The sequence below is a fragment of the Mesoplodon mirus genome, assembly GCF_964341445.2.
Source record: "Mesoplodon mirus genome assembly, chromosome: 5".
NCBI lineage: Eukaryota > Metazoa > Chordata > Mammalia > Artiodactyla > Ziphiidae > Mesoplodon > Mesoplodon mirus.
Window position 1 is genome coordinate 44,570,007 of NC_138980.1, and position 26,236 is coordinate 44,596,242.

Below are 26,236 nucleotides of genomic sequence, written 5' to 3' on the forward strand. Positions count from 1 at the left end.
CGCGCGGCCGCGGACCCCCAGGCAGGGGCCGGGGCCGGGGTCGCGGGCGGGGCGGGCAGCAGCGGGCGGGCGCGAGGCCTCGGGGCGGTGGGGCCGGGGGCGGTGGCGGCGTGCGCATCCCCCGCCGCCCTGCCCACGGGCCCGGCCGGGGGTCGAGCGCCCGCCCGGGCAGGGAGAGGAGGGGGCGGTGCGACGCCGGCGGCGCAGCCGATTGGGCGAGCTCGGGTTGGCACCGCCCCCGGCGACCCCGCAAGCCCCGCCTCTATTTAAAGATCCCTCATTTCCCCGCTTCCCCCTTCGCTCCCCAGCGAGCTGCTGCTCCTCAAACTCACCCTTGCCCCGCGCCGTGGCGAGGACCTTAGCGAAGCGAAAACTCCCGACCTCGACAGCCTTTGAGAACTAACCACCCCTTTTCCAAAATCAGGTCCCCAAACTCCAGCCACCTCTCAACATTTGCGCGCCTGGGGGCTGATCACACCACGCACTTGCTGAGGGGACAACTTTGCAAAGTGACTGGACATCTCCCTCTTGAAATGACCTCATAAAAGTCCTCTCCGTGTGGGGGAGTCTTGGGGTGGGAAGCAGGATGCTGGCAAGTCGAAGATGCCTCGGAGTTGGGTATGGGGGCTTCCAGGGGTGGAGGGGGTACCTGCTGGGGCAAAGGTAATCTTCTTTGGAAGGAGAGAGCCCACTCAGACTTAGCCCCCTCCCCCAGTCCTAACTCCCCAAACCAATGCCAGGATGGCAGAACAGCAGGAGACTATTTTGGGGGTCCCGCAAATGGTGCCCCTTTCCCCTGGCACTGAGGATGGCCTTGGGCAACATTCATTCAATGTTAATGGCAGTTCAGAGGAGCCGTGGGGACTGGAAGGTGGGGAGCCCTTACCTCCTCCTTTTCCAGGCAGCCTCACTACCTCAGCCTCACCCTGTCCCCACCCTGTCACCCTGTCACCTGGGTGACTGAGTCTGGCTCTGTCCTCCCCAGCCCAGGGGCTCCTGGGGGCAGCAGCTTCCCCCCATCTCTCTCCCAGCCCCCCATCTGTTTTATTCCTGGCCCTGAGCTTTGGACCAGGTCAGGAACATCTGATTGCTCATCACTGCCTGAGGGCAGCTGATCTGTTTTGTTTCTTCTGCGGTACCCAGAAAATAGCTGAGCTGAATGAATAAATGAGCGGACAGCTGCTTGGGCAGCGGGTAGTGTCATGGGGCAGTGATGGTGGTGAGGCTGAGCACAGCCAGGTGATGGCCAGGGGTCAGCAGATGGGACTCCTGTTCCCTCCTCTCGAGAGAGCCTGTTCTTTAGCCCAGGCTGTCGGGGACACCCTGGAGAAGGCCTAGCCATGGTGACAGTGCACAGGTCTGTGATAGGTGGGAAGCAGAGGCCTGGGGACCACCCATACCCTGCTGTATCCACAGGGGCTCCAGGAGTGGAGTTGTGGGAACCCTAAAGGGATGCATTCTCAACCATGCTCCATCCTGCATCCCACTCATGCACTCACCAGCCCCCCATCCCAGGCCTCCTCAGACTCCCCTCAGCTCATTCCAGGCCTTTGCACTTGCTGTTCCCTTGCCTGGGCCACCGGGGGCTCTTTCTAAAGCACAACAGTGATGGAGCCACCCACATCTCTCTCGGGGTCTGGCACACATCCTTGTGCCCCATTCAATGCCCTGTCCCCTGACAGCCTGAGCCTGCCCCCGTATGGGTCCCTGTCCCACGAGAAGCATTCTCACCGTGCCTACGGGTTGACCCTGGCCTGCATAGACTGCTGTGGTGTCCCTGCCACATCTGATGCTTTCTGAATTCAAGTCCAACAGGTAAACATCCAGAAATTCACAAAAGCATCAGCCACAGCCCCCAGAACCTTCTCCAGCCCTCCCACCCTACCCAGGCCCTGTAGGCTCTGCATCTACCTTCTCTCTCTGGAAACATCCCTATTTCCCTTTTGGGTTCACCTGCCCTGAGGGATCAGGGACCTTCTTCAAGGAGCTGACAGTCAATCTGGTGACTGTCACCTCCTGCCCAAGTTGGCCATGCTATCTGCTTGACTCTCACCCCTCTGAGACAAGGCTGGCATTGGTGGACAAAGGTAGGGGGTGGATGAAAGTGAAGCTCTGGGTGGGATATACCTGAGTCTCCATTCCAGACAGCCTCTCAACAGCCCACAGTCGGCTGGAAGGGACCTGAGGAACATGCAAGTGAACTTCAGCTGGGAGGCCCTCAGGACTCAGCCCCAGAAAATGACCTACAGACTGGTGAGGGGGTGGAGGCTAAACACAAAGCCCCCTCCTCCAGGGGCCCGAGGGCTGGGCCACAAGTTCAGGGCATTGCCATGGGTCTGGGTGCAGGAGACCTGGGAGAACCTCCCAGGAACTGAAGGACCCAGAGGCAGTGGCCTGAGGAGGGGCAGACTGGCCACCTCCCCCCTCACCCCCAAGCTGCGCATTCACAGAAATCTCAGACCCATCCTGGGTCTAACCAATGACTGCCTGGAAGGAGGTGGGACCCTGAGTCCCCTGTGAGTGTGGGGAAGGTATTCACTCACGCTCTCATTCATTCATTCATTCATCCACCCATTACTTCATTCATTCACATACCCACTGAGCTCCTTCTCTATGTCTGGTGCTGGGGATGCAGAGTCTGAGACAGATACAAACCTGCTCCTCTTGGAGCTGATCTTCTAGAGAAAGGGAACAAACCTCTCCATGTAAAGGACTACTAAGGTTTCCACACAAAAGCACTGGAAAAGGATCCCATGAAGTTGAGAAAAATAGGAATGGGGACGGGGAGCCTTTAACTACAATGGTCAGGGGAGGCCTCTCGGAAAAGAGAACATTTGAAAGGGGCCAAGGGGCCACCCCAGAAGAGCTGGAAAAGGGTACACCTGGCAGAGGGCACTGCAAGGGCAAGGGTACTGAGGTGAGACAGAGGAGGGTGTGTTGGAGGAAGAGAAGGGAGACCAGTGGGGCTGGAGAGAAGGAGTAAACAGGGTGGGGCGAGTCCCAGAGGCGGGCAGGGGTCCCACTCACAGGGCTGTGTGTGGGAGGGCTCTGAGCAGAGCGGAACTCCTGGAGGGTTAAGCCCCCTAGTGTCCTGTGAACTATGAGGGCAGGAAGGGGACAGGAAGGTCGGGGGGGGCGGGGGGAGCTGGGGCAGGCATCACAGAGAGCTTGTTCCTGGGCTCTCCAGTATTCAGGGACCTGGAGAAGCTTCATTTATTCTATCGGCATTTATTGAGCACCTCCTGTAGGCAGGGTTTGCACCCCAAGTGGGGGATACTTGTGGACAGAGTCACACAAAATCCCCCAAACTCACGGTTTCAGGCCAGTGGGCAAGATAAGACCTTGAGTCAATAAATATATACAACTGGCCCTTGCAGATGGTTCACAGCAGAAATGAGGCCAGGGAGGGATGGGAAGGGACTGTGCCTGGCATCCCCTGGTCCTCGCCGCGGGCAGCCCAGTGAGGAGCCCTCAGTCCCTACTCTGAAGGAGGAGGTGGGAGCCTGGGGGTGACACGCAGGCAGGGAATTGGCTTTGTCATTAGCACGGAGTTCACACAAGCAGCTGAGGTCTGGGAGACCCTGCCACATCCACCAGGGGACCTGCCCTGGGGCTGTCTTGTTCATTCAGCTGGCAGCGGCATCCCTGCTCGAGACACTTAACTTCTCCTCCCTCCCTCCTCACTCTCGATCTGGAAGGCTGCAGACTAACTCTTCCCCCCCAGAGTCCCCCACATCCAATGGGACCCCAGCCCTGTCCACCTAAATTCGTTCCAGGCCACCCCTCTGTCCCCATCCCTACAGCCCGTGCCTTGGCATAAGCCCTGGGGCAAAGGCTCGATCGTCAAGCACAGCGCCCTGCTGCACGGCTGTTCTGGTTTGAACAGTATCTCTCCCAGATGCCAGTTCATCCAGGACCTCAGAATGTGACCTTATTTGGCCACATTATTGGTCTTTGAAGATGTAGTTAAATTAAGGTGAGGTCATACTGGATTAGGGTGGGTGCTAATCCGATGACTGGTGTTCTTATAAGAAGACCACATGAGAAGACACAGACACACACACAGGGCAGAAGACCACATGAAGACAGAGGCAGAAACTGGAGTGATGCAGCCACAATCCAAGGAACATCTGGTGCCACCAGCGGCTGGAAGAGACTTCTCCCAGAGCCTTCAGAGGGAGTGTGGCCCCACCAACACCTGGATTTCAGACTGCTGGCCTCCAAAATGTGAGAGAATATATTCCTGCTGTTTTAAGCCACCCAGGTTGTAGTCATTTATTACAGCAGCCCCTGGAAGCTCATACAGTGGTCATGGACAACGGACTGTCCCTCTCTGAGCCTCAGTTTCCTCAGCAGGGCAACGAGGACCCTCCAAGGGCAGGGGGAGGGGCTAGGGAGCTAATCCCCATTAAATGTGCCAGGCATACTGTGATGGCTGACTGGATGCTCCCAGTTGCTACTGGCCTGATCATGACCTGGACCATTTCAAAAGCTCCTTCCTGACCTCTCGGGCTCCAGTCCAGTCTCTGCTAGGCCCCCAGAGGGATCTTTCCTTGCTAAAATATGATCATGTTGCTGCTAATTCCTAGTGCTCAGTGGCTCCCCGTGGCCTGCACGGTATCTGTATGAATAGATCCCAGGCATGGCTCCAATTGGCCACTGGCAAACTCCTATTCACCCTTCAAGACCCAGCTCAAAGGGCAAGAACACCTCCTCCAGGATGCCTTCCTAGATTTCCCCAGGCACAGTGAATCCCTCCTTCCCTCCCCATGGTCCCTCAGCATGAGGCAGAAACCTGGCCACAAACAGTTCATCCTCCATGGCCAGCTCAGTCCCAGAATCTGCCCACTCTTCTCTATCCCTGAGACCCCACCCTGGTCCTGGCCCAGCTGACTACTCAGATGCCCCTTTGGCCTCCTCTCTGGGCTTCTGTCACTTCCACTCTTGCCCCAGTAGTCCCTGTTCTCCACGGAAGCCACAGGGGCTTTTGAGAATCATAAATCAGGCTATGTCTCTCCCCTGCTCACACACCCTCCATGGCTCCCCAGTGTTTTGCAGTCCACTCCTTCACATCAGCCCCTGCCTGCAGACACCTCTGCCCTCACTTTCCTCCTTGCTCATTCTGTTCCAGCCACACCAGCCTCCTCACTGTTCCTCAGACATGCCAAGCTTCTTTCTGCCTCAGGACCTTTGCACATGCTGTTCCCTTTGCCTGGTATGCCACTCTCCTGGCCCTTGCCTGTCTGGCTACTCTCCTCTTTCAGGTCTTAGCTCATGGTCAGTTCCCTGGAGAGGTCCCTCTGCCCAACTACAGGAGCCTCCCCTATGCCCCAGTCATTCTCTAATACATCTCCATGTTTTATTTTCCTCCCAGCACATATCACAAGGGCATATTTGGCCCTGCTTCAGTCCTTGCTGTGTTCCCAGTGCCCAGTCCCGGGACCGGCATACCATAACTGCTTAGTCTTTGTTGCTTGACTAAATGATCCCACACATCTGGGACTGGCACTTCTGTCCTCTTCACATAGGCAGCTTACTGCCGACGCCAGAATGTCCATCAACATTTGCAGGAGAAAGAAGAAGCAAAGGAGCTCCTCCCCAAGGGTTGTCCCCAGGGAGTGAGGCCACGGGATCTGGGAGGTGGAGACTGTTGGGGTTAGGATCCCTCCAACCCAGTTCAACTCCCTCCTTCTGGCTGTGTGACTCTGGGTGGATCACCGAGCCTCTCTGAGCAGGTTCACCACCACCAGTGATCAAAGAAAGTGGACAGTGACTCTCCAGGGGGCTCTAGAATGCATAGTCATAATAATAATAATAATAATTAAATTATTAGTATTGTTTCAAAGGTTGGCACTTTTTTCTTAAGTCACCAGTTTTTCTATCCAACTCCTGGCCCCCTGCCCCCGACCCCCAAATGTGACCTGAGTTTGCGATTCACTCACCCTCCCTCGGGTACAGGGGTCTTCCTGATGAGGCACCACCAAACGGCCTGTCCCCTTCAGTCCCACTGGGCTACCACTTGGCTGGCAGGGGGTTGTGGCTGCTTTTCTTTCCCCCTTGACCTGTAAGGACCAGACATGGGTTGTGGGGTGGAGCAGGGCCCCAGGAGGGCAGGGGGCGGACAGCTCCCAGACGGCAGTGGTCTTTAGAACAGATCTACACTCTGACAAGCTAGGTTACCTTGTAAGTTTTAGGGAAACTCAGGATCAGTGGCATTGTCTGTCCAGTGGAGCCCTGTTTCCTCCCGCATGCCCCTTGGTGAACCCTGGCTGATACATTCCCTCCATACCAGGCCCCCTCCCTGGAGGACCCCTTCCTTCCCCTGACACTGAATGCTCTATCTGCCTTTCCTCAGGCTGCTCCCTTGTCTTCCTCTCCCCCCCTCGCCCCCACCAATTCCTTCACCACAGGGAAAGCTGGGTGGGTGAGGCTAGGATGAGCTGGTGTGAGGATAAAGGAGTCAGGAACCTCTGGCTTGACTGGCTCTATTCCTGGCTGCCCCTAAATCCTCCCCTTTTTGCAGCTGCCCTGGGAACTGTAGCTCCCTCACAGTATTCGCTGTCTATACAGGGCTGTCTCCAGAATCCCCATATGACCACAGTGCCCATGTCTTGCCCTGGAGGAGAGGGCAGAAGGGGACACAGGGCAGCCCCATGGGGCAGAGGGGTGGGGGAGATCCCAGAATGGGACTTAAGGGAAAACTCAGCTGGCTGTGAACATCACAGCTGTCCTTTCTTTTGCCAGCGTCTGGGGTGGGAGCCAATGGCCGCCTGCATGGCTCAGGGGCTGCCTGTTTTAGCCAGGGGGACTTTGGAGTTGACTCTGGCCCTGGTAGGGCAGGGGGATGGTAGAACCCATCAACCAGCAGATGGGTGAATCAGACTGGACATTATTCTATGGGCTCACGATGCTCGGCTTGCCCATCTGGAATCCCCCCCGCCTCGTCCCAGGGATTCCCTTCAAGGTCTTGGGCAGGCCTGGGGAGGGGGGCTAGGGGGCATGAGGGACCTCGGAGCCAAAAGGAGGGAGCCAGGTGGTGGTGGTGGGGCTTCTCCATTCACTCCTGTCTGGGCCTCTAGCAGGGTGGAGAGACTTGGGGAGAGTGAGAGAAACCCTCCTCCAGTTCCAGGGTCCCCAGACAGGGCCCTCACACCTGTGGTTAAATGCAGGGAGCGGAGGACCCTAGAGCTGACACCATCTGCTGGGTTCTGAGGTTAATGAGCCACAAACCCAGCTCTGCTCCTGCCCAGCTGCATGACCTTGGCTAAGTGCTAACCCTCTCTGGGCCTTTCTCCCTGTCAATGGGGGTGGGGGTAGGAGAAGAAGCTTAGGGAAGAGAGAAGAGCGTGAGCTCCAAAGAGCAGGCGCTCAAACGCACAGTAGGCTGGCAGGAGGGGGTTCCCTTCCACTCTGCAGCAAGGCCGGCCGGGGGAATCCCTGCCACACACTGGGAGAGAAAGGCCTGGGGGGAGGGGGAGGTAATGGGGAGGGGCAGTGGGACCAGTCCTCCCCCCCACACACACACACTGAGGGCGGCGCGGGAGGGTGCCCATGTCTCCACCCTCTCCTCCGTGGGAGGACGTCTCCGCATCCCAAATTCTGGGACCGGGAGCCCCCTTCTCCAGGGGTTGGGGGCCCTGGAGCTGACTCGGGGCTTGGTGTTGGGGGAGAATGGAAGGGGTTTCCTTCCCTCCCGCAGCTCCCCCTTTGAATTCCCCGAGTCGGGCAAACCCAGACCTATACTCCCACCGAGGAGAAGGGGAGCGCCGCTGAGACCTCCACCCTGTAACCCACCCGCCTACTGCCTACTCACCGGCCGGAGTCGGCCGCAGCAGCTGGAGCCCCCGCGCCTGGCCCGAGCGCGAAGACAAGTGCACCGCCGGGCAAGGGCGTGTGAGCCGGGAGGGTGTGCGCGCGCCGCCGCAGAGCTGACCCCCTCCCCGCCGTTCTGGGCCCCGCCCTGCCGCCCGGGGAGGGGGCGCCGACCGCGCAGAGGGAGAAGCAGCCGGAGGCTGCCACCGCGCGACCCCCTCCCCCGCCACGCTGCTCTAGAAGTGGGGGGCGGGAATCCCCGTTCTGGTCTCGCGCAAGCCCCCTCCTCGCAGGGGCGTGCCAGCAAATCTCCTAGGATGCTCAAAGAGCCGAGAGGACCCTCTGCCGCCGCTACCCCGCGGCGCTCATTTCATAGATGGGGAAACTGAGACCCAGACCGGGAGAGCCTCTGGCCAAGGCCCAGAGACCCAGCAGCACAGAATACGGCTGCCCCCCTCACTCTGGGGGCCGCTCCCGGGGTCCGGGGAAGGAGCAGAGGCCAGGGAGACAGAAGAAGGCAAATAACCTCCCCCCACACACATACCCTGAGTGGGCCTGGAGTTACAGGGGGAACCCGGGGGTTTCGAGCAGCTGGTGATATTGCCCGGGCTGGAAGGTCCCAACCCGGGGTGGTCAGAAAACAAACCACAGAAAACTTCTCCGTGTTATTGTTGCATAGTGATATCCTGATATCCGCCCTCTTCCCGCACGATTCCGGGACCCCGCCGAACATGAACCGCAGAGGCCTGGATGGCAGGGTTTGTGAAGGTCACTCTGCCAAATTAGAACAATGCGGCTCCCGAGGTCTGGGTCACTAGGGGATGGGAGATTGAGTCTAGGGCTCAGCCCTCCAATGACCTTGGCTCTGCCCAGGCCCCTATCCGAGTCTGTTTCTCGGAGTGTCTGGATCGGACAGAGCCCACCTCTGGGGTCCCTGCAGCTCTCGGGAGTCTGTAGGGCTGCCGGCTACGTCTTGCTGGTCTCCTCCAGCTCTCCCCCTTACCTCCAGGAAGCGCGGCGCCCTCTCAGACCACTGTCTTCTCCCTCTTCGCCTTCTGCCCCCGCTGCTCCGCCCGCCCCGTCTCTGAAACAGCCCCCACCACCTTCTGCCTTGGCCTGGGGTGAGGGGTCTTTCCTCTTGGGAGCCAGAAGGCTTCTACAAGCCTCCATCCTTTTTTCTGTTGTTTTTTTTCCCCTCTTTTCTTCCATTCATTCTAAAAATAGCCCTCCCCCTTCCCCACCCCTAGCATCTCGTGAAAGGTAATGCTCTCCCGGGCGGGGTCCTGAGGCGGGGATTCCGCGGTGCGGGCTGGGCTGGGGGAGGCGGACGGCGGGGCGGATGGGGGGGCGACTGGGAACGCTTTCTCCCCCCTCCCATTATGTGTGTAAGCCGCGCTCAGAGGGAGCCGCCAGCGTGACCGTGACCATGTGTGGAGGGAAAGAGAACAAAGCGGCAGGGGGCCTCTGGGGTCTGCATTGTGGAGGCAGAGACGGGGAGGGCTGCGGGAACAGCGGGGACTCGACAGAGGAGGGGCCTCACACAACACCTCCCTGGGGGTGGCTTCCAGCCTTTGGTGGGAGGCTGAGGCCCGTGTGAGGGAGAGTCGCGAGCCAGTGGTGGCAGGGCACGCATCATTTGGGGTGTCCCCCGCCCTTGAACGCCCACAATTGCCCCGTGGGTCCCCCAGAACGTCCCCTCCCAGTCCCGCAGCTCATGTGTCCCCAGTGTCTCCCCACAGTCCCTTCTCTGTGATGCAGCCACAGAATTCCATCCTCACCCATGTGACTGGTCACGTCCTGCCCCACATTACAGGCAATCTCCTGTTTGAACCAAGAGGAGGATCCTGACTCAGCCCGCTCCTGGAAAAGCCACGTGGTCCGGCCCCCACGTGGGGGCCCTTTACCCCAGCTTTTCAGCTGTCACCCTGTCCAGCCACGGGGCGTTTGCATCTGCTGTTCCTTCTTCCAGGATCACCCTTTCCTGGCTCTCTTCACCTCTTATTGTCTTTCAGAAGCCCGGTCCAATGTCACCTCCTGCCTAGAGTCGTTCCTTATCTGGCAACATCATCCTAGGTTACTGTCCTCATTCCTGGTGGGAGCGGGTCTGTTCACTTATTCACCTTCTGTTTCCCCCAGGGGAATGGGGGCCCCCTGGCGCAACTTGGGCCTGGCTGATGAGAGGAGGAGGCCAACTCTGATCCAGCATCACCCCAGGAGCTACCCAGCTCCAAATAAAGGGATGGCATCACCCTCTGCCCAGTGAGCTGCCCCAGAAAGCACCCCTAGGACATGGCACAAAAGACGCAGGGCCTGATTCTGCAGGGGCGTCACCTAGGACATTGAAACTAAAAGCACAATCAGGGGCTCAAATGTTCCCCATCTGAGGACTGCTTAGCCCGTTACCAGAATAACATGCCCCTGGGAAAAATGATCCATGGGACCGAGTTTCTGGCCTGTTAAGCAGAAGCCAGGTGGGAGGTGCGACTTGTTTCAGTGGGAAATAAATATGAAGAGCAAAGATGAGAAGTGGGGAGAGGGGGAGGCAGTGAGGGGCAGCCCAGCTCCAGGGGCTCTCAGGGGCTGACCTTTCCCGTTATTAGCTTTCCCATAATGTTTTATTATCTTATACTTTTTGAAACCAAGGGGAGGATAAAAGGAAAATTGCTTTGCTGGAGGGTACAAAAGCTCGGAGAGGGTGTGTGCCCCTAAGGGATGGAAAATGCAGCTGTGTTGAAAAATCAAGTACTCCCCCCAGTACTTGCCTCCATAAAACTACCCTCCAATGTTTTTCCGAGTGTCTACTATATGCTTATGTACCCAGAGATTGAGGGGGAGTCTGGAGTAGGAGCTTCCTGGGTCGCAGGCTGAGAGTAAGGAGCCCAGGAAGTTCAGGGAGAAGGAGGTGATGGCAGCTGGCATGGCGGGGACATTATGTCACCTCCGCAGGGCCAGGCCCCAAGGCAGAGGGTTTGGAGGGGCTATGGGGGGCGGGGGTGGGGGAGAGAGAGCGAAAGAGAGCGTGAGCGCCCGCAGGAGAACCTGAAGGTGCTGTGGGAGACGTGCCTTTGAGCATTTCACTGCCTGGCCAGGACTCCACCTCAAGGTGTTGTTCGAAGCCAGGAGGATGGGAGATGGCATGGGAGGGCACCAGTATGCAGGGCTGTGGGGCACCAGGGAGGTGAGAGACAAAGGCATCATCTGAGAGGTCCCAGTGGCTTTCAGAAGGGCTCAAGGGACAGGCGGGGTGGGGGGCGGGGGAGGGCAGGGAAGTGGTCCGACCAAGATTAGGGCTGCCAGTAAAAACAGTGCACGGAATGAGACATACTTAAAAATTATTCATTGCTTAACTGAAAGTCAAGTTTAACTGGTGTGTCCTGTACCTTTTTTTTTTTTTCTAAATCTGGAAATCTTAGACTTGGATTTCATGGCTCAGCAAACCTGGGGTTTGCTTTGTCCTGAAGGTGTCCGTCCTCTCCCCCAGTCACCTCTACACCCCACCGTGTTCCCTTCAATAAGCTTCTCTTTGTTTCCCTCATATTGACCGTGTCCTTTAACTGCTCCCCAACTTCCTCCTCCGTTCCTTCCTTTTCCTCTATTGTCCCCCTCCCTCTACTCTCTCCCTCCTTACCCCCTCCTCCGATCTCCTCCGGTACCCCTCTCCCCACCACCCCCACCCTTTCCCATTTCCCCCTACCTTCTTCGGCACCCACTCCGCCTCCTCTTTCCACCACAATCCTCCCCTATCCCACAGCCCCTCCCTCCGCGCTCACCCCCTTCCCTGGTGCCCACCTTCTCCAGTCCTCCCCACACACCGCCCCCCGCATCGATCCCTCACGCGCACGAAGGGAAACCCCAGCCGCAGGCGCGGAGCCCCACGCAGGCGCAGAGCCGCCCGGCTTCCCCGAGGCTGCCGCCGCCCCCGCACTGCGGCGGGCGCGCCCGGTTGCCAAGGCGACGGCCAGGGCCGGAGCGGGAACCCGGGGAAGACCCTGCGCTCGCTCCCTCCCCAACCCAAGCCTCAGCGAACCCCACTCCAGTTTGAGCCGGTTTCCCCGCCCCGCCCCCAGTGCGCACTGCGGCAGGTGAGGATTCCCTGGCCCACAGGGCGGGGGGTCGGGCGAGGGTCCACGCATGCGTGCCGGGCGCGGCTTTTCCGCCCCGACTCGCGCACGACGGGAAAGCCCTGGCGGCGTTGAGACAACCCCCGCGCAGGCGCAGTGAGTGTCCGGCGTCCCCGCGGCACCGCCTGGTCGTCAAGGCAACGCGCGCGGGGAGGGCTGGGAGCGCTCGGAACTCCCGTCTCACGCCCCCTCCCGCGCACTGCGGCGAAGCCGGGGATTCCCTGCTGCCTGCACGCATGCGCGAGCCTGGGATTCCGCGGGGATGAGACCAGAAAGCGACAGAAGAGGATTTTCTTTGAAACAGAACAGTCGTTATTACCGTCGTCTTTATGTGTGAGGAATGAAGGCGGCCCTCTCAGCACCTGTCCTGAGTTTTACCTTCATTCTCTGGCCTACCAGCCGTCCCCCTACAAGTCCCCAGCAGAGCTTGCCACGCGCAGCTCCGGTGCTCTTCCTACTCTCTGCTCACACACCTGCCATGGCTCCCCGTCGCCCTGGGGCGAAGTCTCATTCATCGCTCCATTCTTCAGCGTGGCGTCCAAGGCCCTGCACGCTCCGCTGGCTTCTTCCCTTCAGTTAATCACCATTGGTCCCCGATCTTCCCTAATCGCCGGCCACAAATACCCCAATGTGGCCATGCAGGAGGTTCCTTTGCCAAGCTCTTCTTCAGTATCTGCCCCTCCTAGGCACCATCTCGTTGATTCTCGAGATGGCCTAGGATTAGATACCGTTTCAGTCCTGTTTTATATAGGCGGAAACAGGCTCAGACCCATTAAGGCCCTGGCCTAAGGCCCGCAGAGGTAAGAGGGGGAGCTCAAATGGCTCCACTTGTGGGGAGCCATCTGGGCTCCTCCACCCGTTATTCGGCTGACACCTCAAGCCCCAATTCCAGGCCCCACCTCCACCCCGCTGGCTCACCAACAGTCTGGGTGCTTCCTGGCTATGTGACACAGGCAGATGACTTAGTTTTCCCATCTAGAAAGAAGATCAATATAACACAGGGCTGTCCCCGGGGCTCAGTTAAATGACATTACCATGTGCTAGGCCAGGGCCCAGCATCCAGTGGATGCTTCTCACAGCATCTCACAGTGGATTCTTCTCACAGTTCTCCCTGGTGAGGATTCAGCTCACTGGCAGTCCCTGTAGGGCTCCTTCCGTCTGTCTCACTTCCCTCAACCCCCACGGGGTCTTCCTGGGGTCCATCCTAGATCCCTCACACGCCCCCTAGTCCTTGTCTCAGAGTTGGTTCCTGGGGAAATCCCCAAACTAAGCCAGTGCTCAATATATGTTGGTTAGTTTTTATGTCAGCTACCATTGTTTCAGGTACCTGCCATACTGCACTTCAGCTGTACCCAATTATTAATGGCACCCCCCCCCGCAACCTTGAACAGAAGTTGTGACCTCCAGGACTTTGCATGTGTGGTTCCTTCAGCCTTTTCTGTCCCTTGTCTGTGTGGAGAACTCCCCTGCTTCAAGGCCCTCCCTCCATGAAGACTTTTACCTCCCTACTTCTGGGCAGAGCCTGGCTCCCTTAGGCTCAGCCGTGACCCCACAGAGTTGGGGACATCTGTGAGGGTCTGCATCCGAGACTTGACACCTGGGAGAATAGAGTTCTTGGCATAGGCCTGAGAGGGAACAAGTCTGCTGTGTCGGAGAAGTTGGGAACAAGGAGATAGTGGGGACAGAGCTGGGGGGCTGGTGGAGAGTGAGGGGGATAAGGGCCAGAGGTGCAGGGGCAGGCTTGTGAGTGCAGGGAGGGTGTCACTTGAATGGGAGCCCATAGCAGTGACCTGGTAAATGTGTGGACCCTGCCCCAGACACTTGGGCCCATCTCCCAGCTACCCTTCCTCTCTACTGACTCTCTGAGGCCAACTAAGCTCTAGGAAGCCAGAACTAAGTTGAGCTCTCACCCAGCCCTTCCCAGATATTTGGCCTCCGATGGGATACTCCTTTCTACCCGGATCCACCTGCCCACTCCAGCCTCCAGGCCCTTGCCTGCCCAGTGCCCTGCCTCTGCGATGGAAACTGACTCATCTTCCACTAAGGCCTGCTCTAAAGAAATCCTCCACCAGGAAGCCTGCCCTGTTATTCCAGATGCCTCCCGTGTTGGAATAACAGCAGAACAGCCTGCACCTCCTGACCCCAAGCACAGTGTGTGACCTGGCTGCTGACTCTGAACCAGAATCTCAGGGTGCCAACAACTCGCCTCCAGCTCTCCTCTGGTTCCGCCTCTGAAATGCTGTGTGACCTGGAGCCAGTGCCTCAACCTCTCTGAGCTACCCCCAGCAAGGCTTTCAGGGGATGATGGTACAGGTCTCTCACTGGATAACTGGCCCAGCCGGGAGCCAAGCACAGTTCTCAGCTAGCTGCTAGGACAGGAGCGCGGTTGGGGGCCCCTGTCTTCTCTGGCTGTGGCCTGTGCATTCCACCTCATTCCAGCCCTTCTTTCCCACCACCCACCCAGTCACGTAGACTTCAAGCGCACACTCTGCCTCACCGACTGCCTTTATTGTGCACTCAGCCCCAGGGCACTGGCGCGTGCGGGAAGGGCGAGGGGTGTCACTGGAGCAGGGACCCTCGGGCGGGAGGTGTGGCCAGTGATGCCTCCTAGCCCCCAGGACACGCGCTGTGGCCCCCAGACATCTCTGTAACCCTCAGAGCTGACCCAGCAGAAGGGCGTGTGGGGTCGTGACCCTGGCCGCTCACGGGGCGTCTCCCCCAGTTCCAGGCTCACTTGGGGGTGTTGAAGGGCACGGCGCGCTGATTCATGGGGTTGTCCGGCGAACGCAGCCACTCCTTCTTGAGCATCTGCTTCAGCTGTGACAGCCGCATGTTGGGGTTTTCTTGCTTGAGCCGGGGCAGCTGCGCCTCCTCGAAGGCATTGAATGCCGCCCGCATTCTGCGCTCAGGGTGTCTGTCTGCCGCCTCCTCCGCCACGCTGGTAAAGACGCAGCCGTCAAGGGGGGCTGGGGCGTGGCCCGCCCCGCCCCCAGAGGCTCAAGCTCCCCTCCGGGCCCCAAGCCCCACCCCAAAGACCTAGGCTCTGCCCCGTACCTGAGCACTGCGATGGCATCCTCGATGGTGCGCGCCTCCACGCTGCCCTCCTCCAGCAAGCGGCGGTTCACATTCTCCTCCAACGGCACTTCCAAGTGGCTCTTGGCTTTCTCGGCTGGGGGCGGGAGCGGCCGGGGGACAGAGACATACCAGAAACAGAGAGAAATAAGCAGAGACGAAGAGTTCCATGGAGATGAGAGACACCAGAGGGGAAGAAGCAGGGGAGAAAGGGAGGGAGGCAGGCAGGCAGAGAGGGATGCGGGAGGATGGAAACGCAACTTGAGCTCCCCGCCCAGTCCTACCTTCGGGATGGGCCAGTCCTGCCCGCCCAGTCCCCAAACTAACTTCCCTGCAGCCCACCACACAGGAGGCACCTCATACGTGGCTGCTGTCTCCTCACCTCGGGGCACCACATCAGCTGTGGGGACCCCGGAGTAATTACACACGTGTGTGCCTATGGCATCTGTGATCAGAGCCAGCCCTGCAGAGACACCGCCCACCCACCCTTCACCTTGCAGAGCCCAGGCAGCTTCTCTGGAGGTGAGGAGGGGGGTCTGGACTCAGTCCAGGGGGTAGGCCCACTGCCTATTGTTTATCAGGTAAAAGGGCAGCTCCAGAGTGGGCCGAGGCCCCCACCTGGGTCCGGGGCTTCCTTGTGCTGATGGTCTCGGCGGAGCGTCTCGTCAATCTGGGCGCGGGTGACCTTGCTGGAGGTGGCCACTCGCGGGGTCTTGCTGCCCTTAAGCCTTAAGTCCTCCTCCTCCAGCAGCCGCTGTTTCTCCTTCTTGCGCTCCAGCTGCTCCAGGCGCCGCTTCTCCTTCTCTTCCTGGGGGATTGGGAGTCAGGAGTGGACCCGTCCCACCGGCATGGGGTCCAGTTTCCATCTCAACCAGTGTGGATGAAGGCCTTGCTGTGTGCTAGACCCCGTGATGGGCGTAGGGGACACGGATGGGAGCACGATGAGCCTACCTGGGGGCTCCCATCCTATATGACTAGGGAACAACAGGAAACCTTGGCCAAGGCAGTGGGTGGATGGCTCCTGAAGAAAAAGTGATACCTGGGCTGGAGGAGGAGCCAGCCAGGAAAAGAGCTGGGGAAGAGGAGAGTCCTTAGTGGTGGGAATGGTGGGTGCAAAGGTCCTGAGGCAGGAACCACCTAGCATGACAGAGGAACAGCACAGAGGCTGGTGTGGCTGCAGGAAGGAGAAGTGTGGAGGACAAAGACGTGGGGAGGGCAGAGGTGGTACCATGGGGAGCCTCAAGGGCATGGGGAGGGGTTTGTACTGGATTCCAAAGGCGACAGGAGCCACTGGGGTCTGTACCCATTTGCCAGCTGGGACAGCGCTTCTGGCTTTATGAGCCAGGAGACCTTGGGAGGCACCATCGAAGTGTTCTCAGCTGAGCGTCACAGGGGCTGGGACTGATCCCACCTTGGCTCCCCAGGGAGGCTCGGATGCCAGCTGGTCGAGGGGACATGTGGCCTGTAGGACTTGTCCTTGGCCGCTGCCCCTCCACTGCCCCAGGGACAGAGCGAGGTCCTGGTTCCTTTGTAGTGCAGTGTGGCTGTGTGGCCGTAGGCTTGGAATATTCTGCTGCCTCCCGCCAGCACTCCCAAAGGGCCCTGTACTGAAGGCACTCCCACCCGCCCACTCACTGCCTGCAACTCTGCCATCTGCCCGCCAGGCCTCAGGGACAGGCCCTATGCCTGCAGTGTCCCCCGTGACAGGGCTAACTGCCCCAGAAAAGGGGTTCCTGAGGACACGTACTGGGCCTCTGACCTCCAACCTGCCTGCATGATAGGAAAGAAGCTGGAGTGCGGGGGGGACAGGGAGGGTGGCAGTTAAAGATCAAGGCTGTTTGGGCACAGCTGCTAGGATCCCATGTCTGTGGTCAGACACCTGGGGTAGGGCCATCGTGCTGAGTCTCAGTTTCCCCATCTGTCAGAGGTAATGTCCTCCTGAGGCTCCCCAACCACGCTCCATGACCACATGGTGCGTGTACAGCCCATGTTCACCCTGTCCACAGCACGGCCTTGCCTCAGGGCCTTTGCACTAGCTGCTCTACCCTGCTGGAGCACCACTGCCAGCTTCCTTTCCTGATTAACTCTGGCTCATCCTGAGCTCCTGGCTCTCTGTCCTTCTGCTCTACCACACGGCTCTTTCCTGTGTTCCACAAACCTCTGTTTTCTAGTCTTCCGATTATCTGGTTAATCCCTGAGGCAGGAGGCAGGCCCTGGCCCAGCACACAGTAGGTGCTTAAGTAAAAGTGGGCTGGATGAATGAGTGAATGAATTCCAGAAGGCTCCAATCTCAGGAAGGACATGCAGAATGGGGCCATTAGTCTTAGGGACATGGGACTGAGGCGGGAACATGAGCGTTTATACTTTGATATTCGGCAGACTTTTTTGAAAAAGAAGCTCGCAGTTTTTTATAAAGGCCAATTAGCACTTGGCAGTATCTGGTGATGGGTGAAGGATGAGGCTGCGGCGAAATATTCTGGAGCCATCAAAAATGAGCCTTATAAATAACTGAGATGGAACCCAGAGAGTCAGGTGCTCATTGCTGAGTTGCTTAATATGGAACAAATGGAAACGAAATGCCAACCTCTGGGCGGGGCGATGAATTACGGCCCAGCCCAAGGCTGATGCCTGGTGGCTGGCAGAAATCTGGCTGTGTGATCCCATTTAATGGAGGACATGGCCTTTAGGGTATGGCATTGGGTGAGAAGAGCCTTTGGTGTCACATGGGCGGGAGATGCTGGGGATTTTTTAGTGTTTTGGAACAAACGTGGATTTGTTTCTTTTTCATAAAAACAGTATCTTTTTAAAACAGCTGTCACGTAAGGAAAGAAAGAGGGACCGGGTGTGCTGTGTAGACTGTGGGTCCCCCTCACCCATCAGCAGGAAGAGGGACAAACAAAACCCAGAAAACCACCCCATGGGGAAGGAGAACCATCAATAGCTCCAGGTAAAACACTCAGGAAGGGGGGTTCTCTGGTGGTCTAGTGGCTAGGATTTGGCGCTTTCACTGCTGTGGCCCAGGTTCAATCCCTGCAGCATGGCCGGAAAAAAAAAAGAAAAACACTCAGGAGGGGGGACTGCCTGGGAGGGGCATGGGGGCTGGGAATGTTCTAGAGAGCAGGGGTTGGCAAACTCTGGCCCTCACCTGTTTTGGTAAAGTTTTAGCCTATTTGCATATGGTGGTTTTGTGCTACAGCAATAGGGTCGAGTAGCTTTGAGAGCCTGTCTGGCCCCTATTGCCTGTCGGACCTCTGCCCTGTGTGTTCTTCCAGGTGTGTGCTACACAGGTGAGTGGACAGGCAAATGCTCCCTGGGCCACACCCCTGGGGCATGGACGCTTGCAAGGCTATTAGTCAAACCTCATCACAAACCAGAAGGCAGATCCCTGGCTTCAGCTAGCGCCAGCCTGGCTCCAGCCCCTCCTCACAGCCCTGTGACCTGGACTTCCTGCTTTGTCTGTGCCTCGGTTTCCTCATTTAGAGGATGGGGATGACATCGAGGCCCAAGATGCAGGCCTGGGGAGGGCTCCTGGGGCCCTGGGCTGGGCTGCTGCCTCTGGGACTGTGGAAAGGTCTCTGGCTTTTCTGTCTAGATAATGGATCCTTGGCAGACATTAGTTTTCCTTTTGGGTTTTCAACTTTCCTATATTGTCAAAATGTTGACAGACAAAAAGAAAATTTAAAGACCTCCATGGACCCAGTGCAACATGGAGGACGCTGAGGGGAGGGAACCAGTGATATTCAATTCCAACTAAAAACAAGGCAGGATCCAGCCCTGCACAGAAGGACAATGGGAAAAACTCACAAAAGTGCCCAGGCGCCCCCTGAACTGGGCATGCAGGGATGGTGTGTCACCACTGCTATTCCAGAACCTTTAACAGTCCCAGCTGGAGCCTCTCACCAGCCCAGGGGACTAGAAGAGGCTAAGAATGGTTTCTGGTGCCACCTACTGGGCCAAGAGGGTCAGCATCAGCCCTGAACCACTCCTAGACACCAATTAAGCACCCACTGTGTGTGTGGCGCTGCGGCCCGGCAGGAGACAGCCAACCATCCTTGCCCTCTTTTGTGTTTTTATAAACACCTGGAAATGCCTGCAGGCCCCAGGTCAGCAGGTCAGAAACAGGATCTATCAGCTTGTGTCAGCCTCGGCACTGCTGAAGTCGGGCGGACTCACTCTGCTGTGGGGCCATCCTGTGCACTGCCAGGTGTTGAGCAGTATCCTCGGCCTCTGCCCACCAGATGCCAGTAGCACCCTCCAGCTGCCAGTTGTGACAACCAAAAATGTCTCCAGATGTTGTCAAGTGTCCCCTGGGTGCGAAATCGCTCCAGAGTGAGGTACTGCCAGGCTAGACCAGCCCTGGCATCACAAGGAGAGAAAGAAGCTCGTGGAGGGCTTGCCATTCCCTAAATGTGCCAAGTCCTGGCCACCCCAGGGCCTTTGCATGAGACTTTGCCTCTGTCTCTGTCTCCTTTCTTGCCCTTGCTCCATGTCCAATGACTCCTCACCCTTCAGGCCAAAGACCCAGGGGCCTCTCACCACCTTCTACTGGGTTGACCACCCACCTTGCCCATGGGTGGGGCATGGGAGCCCAGGGCCCACCCACCTTGCCCATGGGTGGGGCATGGGAGCCCAGGGCCCACCCACCTTGCCCATGGGTGGCATGGGAGCCCAGGGCCCAACCACCTTGCCCATGGGTGGGGCATGGGAGCCCAGGGCCCACCCACCTTGCGCTGTTCCTTCCTCATGACGTGTTTGTCCTCATCCTTCCAGTAGGCATCCTCCAACTCCTTCTGCTTCTTGGCATCAGCTGCTGCCTTGGCCTCAGCCCTCCGTGCCCGGGCCGCTGCCGATTTAGTGTTCTCGCCCTGGAACTTCTTGGGCATCCCTCAGAACGCTGTGAGTGGAGGGCAGGGACCAGTGACTCTGGGGCATCCACCCTTGGCAGCCCCAGACTCACACCTGTGCAGCTACGACCCCCTTGGGGCCTCAATAGCTCTGTCTATAAAACAAGGGCTTTGGATTTATTCAGCTCTTTTTAAAAAAATCTACTGACGTGAATTTTACATCATACAAAATGAACCATCGTAAAGTGCACGGTTCAGTGGTATTTAGCACACTCACAATGTTGTGCAACCATCACCTCTATCTAGTTCCAGAACATTTCCATCACCCCCAGAGGAGACCTGTCCCCATGAGCAGTCCCTCCCCCACCTTCCTCCCCAAGCAACCACTAATCTAATTTCTGTCTCTATTGATTTGCCTATTCTGGACTTCTTTCACTCAGCATCATGTTTTCGAGGTTCATCCAGGTTTGAACATCTGTCATTCCTTTTTATGTCTGAATAATATTCCATTGTATGGATGGGCCACATTTTGTTTATCCATCTGTCCATGATGGACACGTGGGTTGTTTCTACTTTTCAGCTCTTACAAGTCATGTTGCTCTAGATCCCTGCGGGCCAGTCTGTGTGTGGACCCTCCCACTCTGCCGGCTATGAGGCCTGTGTCCCGGCCCCACAGCCCTGAGGCCGAATCCCCCTTGCTCTGGGTAAGCAGCTGCCATGAACTGTTCCCAATGATCCAGCCCAGGCTCGCACAGCCAGGAGATTTTAGAACAATCGTAAAGCTGTTGTCCAGTGGGCACCTGGTCTGTGTGAGTCCCATACTGGGTGCTGGGGAAATGATGACACCAAATGGGAGGTGCCACCCTCCCCACACCCGGTCCCCTACTAAGCATCTTATATGGCCCAACTACATTGAATACTCTCAAAGCCTTAAACACGGGGACTGTCCTTATTCCCTTTCGAAGGTGGGGAAGTCAAGGTACCTGGCTAAGTTGCATAGGGCTGAGCCTGGAGTCTCACCTCCAAAGCCTGCCTTTCAGGTGAGGAAGGGAAGCCAAGAAATTAAGATCACCCCACCTCCAGAGTGCTGACTGAGGACACAAGCACTGTGCGGTCAGGGCAAGCCTTCAGCTCTCTGGGCCTCAGTTTTCCTCATCTGGGAAATGGGCTGATGTCCCTCACTCCTGGTTGTCCTCTCCCCGCTGAGACTCTCCAGCTCAGTCCCTTGCTGAACCTTGGAGAAGTAGGCCCAGCATCGAAAATGAAGGGGAAAGAATGTGGGGGCCATCCTGACTCAGGCAAACCCCCCACACCAACCTCCTAGCTGTGTGGCTTATGGGGGAGGGGGCTCCCATCTCTGAGCCCTATCAGCTCCTGTTTGCAGCGGTCGTGCATGCTGGGCTAAATGCTTTACATATAGCGTCTTGTGAATTCTCACAACCCTGGCAGGTGACAGCCAAGCTGAGACCTGAAGGACGGTTTGGAGGCAGCTTGGTGGGGATGAAGGGTTGAGACTTCTGGGCAGAAGGCACAGGATGTGCAAAGATCCTGTGGCAGGAACAAGGCCATGCGCTACAGGCTGCATGGAGGCAACTGAATCCGGTGTGGGTGAGCGAGGGGGAAGGGGAGGGAAGAGAGTGAGTGGGAGGGTGTGAGGCTGACAAGGAGGGATGAGAAAGAGCAAGGATTTTATTCTCTGGGCACCAGGGAACTGTTAGGCGGCTCTGAGCAGGGCATGAACACATTCTGATTTACGCTGTCATGTGGGTGGGCGAGGGGCTGAGGGAATTACGATGGTGCAATGGGCAGAGCCAGAGGTTTGGAGTCAGACAGAGTTGGGCAATAATAACCGGAATGTTGACTGACTGATGTAGTCTAAACTATGTCATCCCCCAGCAGTAGCAAGGCCAGGTACTTTTCTCCCCATTTTACCGATGAAGAATCTGAGGCTTTGAGAGGGTAAGTGACATGCTCAGGGCCACAGCATGGGTTAGTGGAGGGGCCTGGATTCCAACCCACGCCCAGCCCCTCAGTCCCAACTCCGTCCTCCTAACCAATGCCCCACCACAGGGTCCCAGCTGGCCTCTCAGGGAACATCATTGCAGATCAGGTCTCTGAGGCCACTGGTGCCCCTCACGTGACACAGAGAGGCCGTCCCTCCAAGCTGCGGCTGGGGAGCGAATCCCATGGGGCAGAGCAGGGCAAAGTAAGGGAGATCAATGGACCCAGGAGACTCAGGGTTGAGTCCTGGCTCTGCAATCGTGGCTGAAATGCTCCCCTAAGCCTCAGTTTCCTCATCTGAGAAGTGGGGTTGATTCCAGTCCCTCCCTGCACAGGATGCAAGAGCTGCCACGGCGGGGCTGGATATGCCAGCCTGATCCTGTACTTCTCCCAGCTGCTCCTGGGCCCCCTGAAGCAAGCATTCATTACTGAGCATCTACAATGTACACAACAGAAAACCTCACCTGGATTCCCCAGAAGAGCACTAAGAAGTGGGTGGGGGTCACAGTCTAAGTGTCAGGTGAGGAAACTCCCCACATGCCACCTCTCCCTCCATCTCCCCCTCACTCTCTCAGCAGCAGCCACACCAACCTCCTTGCCTTTTTTCAAGCCTACAAAGCATGTTCCCACCTCAGGGCCTTTGCACTTGCCCTGCCCACCACTTTTGCTCCTCTTTTTACCCAGTTAATTCCTATTTAAACTTCAGGGCTCAGCTCAGGTGTTGCCACCTCCAGGAAGCCTTCCCTGACACACCCCCTGACTCTCAGACCATAAACTTCTCTCTGAGGTACTTGTTTAGGTTGCTATCTATGTTCATTTACAGGATTATTTGACAAATGTCCATCTTCCCCACCAGGCTGGGAGCTCTATGAGGGCAGGGCTGGGACTGCTTCAGTCAGTGCCCTGCAGAGTAGGGGCTCAAAAAATGTTTTGCGCAAATGAATGAACAAGCATCTATTTCCAGGGTTCCCTCGGTATTTACTTCACACTCTGTGTTGTGTCCAAACTGAGCTTCTCACTTCTCTTCCCACTCATTTCCCTCTCCAGCCTCTGAGCCTTTGCTCTTGCTATGCCTTCACCCGATACACCCTCCTCTGTCCCCTCCTCCTGTGAAAACCTGCCCACTCACAGAGACTCAGCCCCAGCATCTCCTCCTCCTCGTGTTGCTTAAGACCCCCAATTCCATCCCAAAGCCTGACAGGGCTTTTCTGACCCCCTCTTCAAGTCAGGACTGAATATTTATGTCCCTCCAAAATTTATATGTCGAAGCCCTAACCCTCAATATGACTGTATTTAGAGACAGGGTTGGGACTTCCCTGGTGGCACAGTGGTTAAGAATCCGCCTGCCAATGCAGGGACACAGGTTTGATCCCTGGTCCGGGAAGATCCCTCTTAGATGCTGCGGAGCAACTAAGCCTGTGCACCACAGCTACTGAGCCTGCGCTCTAGAGCCCGTGAGCCACAACTACTGAGCCTGTGCACAACTACTGAAGCCCGTGCGCCTAGTGCCTGTGCTCCACAACAAGAGAGGCCACCACAATGAGAAGCCCGCACACCGCAACGAACAGTAGCCCCCGCTCGCCACAACTAGAGAAAACTCACGCGCAGCAACGAAGACCCAATGCGGCCAAAATATAAATTAACTAATTTAAAAAAATGGTACCTTATCCTTTAAAAAAAAAAGAGAGACAGGGCCGGTAAGAAGGTGATAAAGGTTAAATGAGGTCTTAAGAGTGGGGCCCTAATCTAGCTGTAGAGCTGGTGTCCCTATAAGAAGAGAAAAAGTCACCAGAGCTTGCTCTCTCCACCATGTGAGGACACAGTGAGAAGGTGCGCGTCTGCAGGTCCGGAGGAAAGCCTGCATCTGGAACCAAACTGGCTGGCACCCTGATCTTAGACTTCCCAGCCTCCACAATTGTGAGCAAATAAATCTGTTGTTTAAGCCACCCAGTCGGTGGTATTTTATTATGGCAGCCAGAGCTAATACAGACAGCTTTCCTCCTCTGTTTGATAAACACTCACACACATACACTTTGTCATTCAGTAAACACGCACTGTACACCTAGTATGTGTGGGACGCTGGGGAAAGAGGCAGTGCTGATGGGCTTCCTGACAGAATGGGACTCCCAGGCTGGTTGGGAGATAGACAATAAGAGTGGTAACTCCAGATCAGAGCTGTGATGGGGCCATATGGACGCTGAGGAAGTTGGGAGGGGGCTTCTGACCCAGCCTGGGGAGGGGTCGGGAGGGGGTGTCAAAGGGCCTCCTGGAGGAGACATCAAAGGAAAGACTTAAGGGAGTGGGGAGATCCAAGCCCCCAGGGGTGTGGGGGAGGCAGGTTGGGAAGGGGATTTGTATTCCAGGGTATGGGAAGGTGCGGAGGGCGTCAGAGCCCTCTTGGTTGGTAAGGAGGTGAACTGGAGGATTGAGACAGAAGCATGGAGCTCAAACAGGGGGTCTAAGGAGTGGCTTTGGCTAAGCAGTGGGTACACTTAGGGGGGAATCAAGACCTTCGTGGTTGATTGGATGTGAAAGTAAGAAAGAGAATAAAAGATGAAACTCAACGCTGCCTCCTCCAGGAAGTCCTCCCGCTACCCCTTCTAGGCTCCCCCAGCCCGTCGTCCCTCTCCCCAGCCCTGATCCCATTGCAAGAGGCCAGGGACGTCCGTACCCAGCTCTGTCACCACCAGGCCTGTAAGCTCCTCAGGAGCAGGACCGGAGATAGGTGGCCTCGAGCACGACGCTGTCCCTCTGGGTCTCAATCGTCCGCTCCGGGAAATGGGAATAGCCCCTGCGGGAGCCCTGGAGACGGTGGTCAAAAGCGCCTCCGTCTCCGAGCACCCCATCTCCAGCCCTCCCGGGGAGGTGGTCCCAGGCCCAGCAGCCCCGCTGGGCCCACCCGCACCCCGCCCCCCGGCTCCGCCCGCGCCGCTGCCGCTCCTACCTCCTTCCCCCGGCGCCGGCCCGGTCGCACCTCCGTTACGTCACAGCAGGGCTTGCGCGTTGAGCCCCAGGGTGCGCGTGCTGATTACGTCTCGGCTCCGTCGCCATCTTGGTAGAGGAGGTGCTGCTTTGGTCTCCAATCCAAGGGCGTTAGCCGTTTCTTTTTGTCTTCAAGAAGAGAATATTTTATAAACCCTCATCCCTTGCGCTCACTTCGTATGTTATCCAGTCAGGAGAGGAGAGCAGAAACTACAATCTGGACCATTGTCTCTACAAAGATGGCCGTTGCCCAGATGAAATGAGTCCTCGGCTTCACATGTGGGTCTGGCGGCGTCAGTCAAGAGTTGCTTGGCCGCCAGGGCGCGCCAGAACCCGCGGTCCGCGCGTGGTGAGTAGGCGCGCTTCGCCGGAGGAAGCCCTTCGCCATCGCTTTGTGCTTTGAAGACGCTCTCCTAGTCCACATTCTCTGCCTCCCTCCTGCGAAGTTGAAGTGGGAGGGAGCAGAAGAAAGGGACAGAGAAGTTAACACTCCGCGCTGTCCAGGTGGGGAAACAGGCTCAGAGAGGAATTGAATTTGACCAAAGTGTAATCGAAGGACTCGGAATCCCTCCTCCTGGATTGCTATCCACCCACGCACACACCTTGCTCTTTTATTTTATTCAACAATTAGGTTTTGGGGACCAGTTTGTCGTAGGCACCTATACTTTAGATTTTCTGCATTTACTAAGCCTCAGTGTCCTCATCTGTAAAACTGGTAGTACTAGGGGGCTGAGAGTGATTATACTGGGCCTGGCTGTACAGAGAGAAGCAGGGCATGAATTTAGCGGCAGTTTAGGCAGGACGCGTTGACCACGGAGTCCACACTCCAACAGGCAATCCCAGTGACACTGCTGGCACCTGAGTCTGATTGTTTACCTCCCCTGCTCTCAAGCCTCGAGTGGGTCCCCACTGCCCTGCAGGACTCACCCCATCTTCCCATCTCATCTCCCTCCTCTTCCCCACTCTCTCTCAGCTCCAGCCACACTAGCCTCCTTTCTCCCAATTGCCAGACACAGTCCTGCCTCAGGGAATTTGCCTGTGCTGTTCCCTCTGCCCGCAGCTTTACGCAAGGATGACCCCTTCACTCCTTTCAGGCCTTGGCTCAAATATCCCTTCCTGAGAAAGACCTCCCTGACCTCCCCAAGGATCAATAGTTGGTACGCTGCCCCCAGCCCTCTTTATTTCCTTCATAGCATCAAGTTGCTTTGTTGGTTTACCTGTTTATTTTCAGTCTCCCCTATGGCTGTGATGTCTGGAGGATGGAACCCCTTCACCTGGAATGATATTTGTCACCAAGAAGAAGGGGCTCAGCATAAACATTTATTGTTGTTCAGTATGGGGTGGGGGGTGAAAGTGCCAAAGGCAACACCTAGTTAAGCTTCTACTGGTAAAGAACCAGGTTTT

At 57.2% G+C, this 26,236-nt stretch overlaps 1 protein-coding gene across 3 annotated transcripts; it reads right to left on the reverse strand.

Moving 5' to 3' along the window:
- Nucleotides 1-14,420: 14,420 nt before the first annotated feature.
- Nucleotides 14,421-24,854, reverse strand: CCDC124 (coiled-coil domain containing 124). 3 transcript variants are annotated; one of them, XM_082622518.1, is made up of 5 exons: nt 24,795-24,854; nt 19,730-19,899; nt 15,624-15,813; nt 14,988-15,102; nt 14,421-14,871 (listed from the first exon to the last, which is right to left on the reverse strand). In XM_082622518.1, exons 2-5 carry the CDS (start codon nt 19,886-19,888, stop codon nt 14,664-14,666), a joined length of 672 nt encoding a protein of 223 aa, XP_082478644.1. In that variant the 5' UTR covers nt 19,889-19,899; nt 24,795-24,854; the 3' UTR covers nt 14,421-14,663. The 3 variants fall into 3 exon arrangements, with proteins under 3 accessions (XP_082478644.1, XP_082478642.1, XP_082478643.1); XM_082622516.1 differs by having other exon boundaries at nt 15,624-15,809; nt 19,726-19,899; nt 24,795-24,853; XM_082622517.1 differs by lacking the exon at nt 24,795-24,854 and adding an exon at nt 24,522-24,728 and having other exon boundaries at nt 15,624-15,809; nt 19,726-19,899.
- Nucleotides 24,855-26,236: the final 1,382 nt, after the last annotated feature.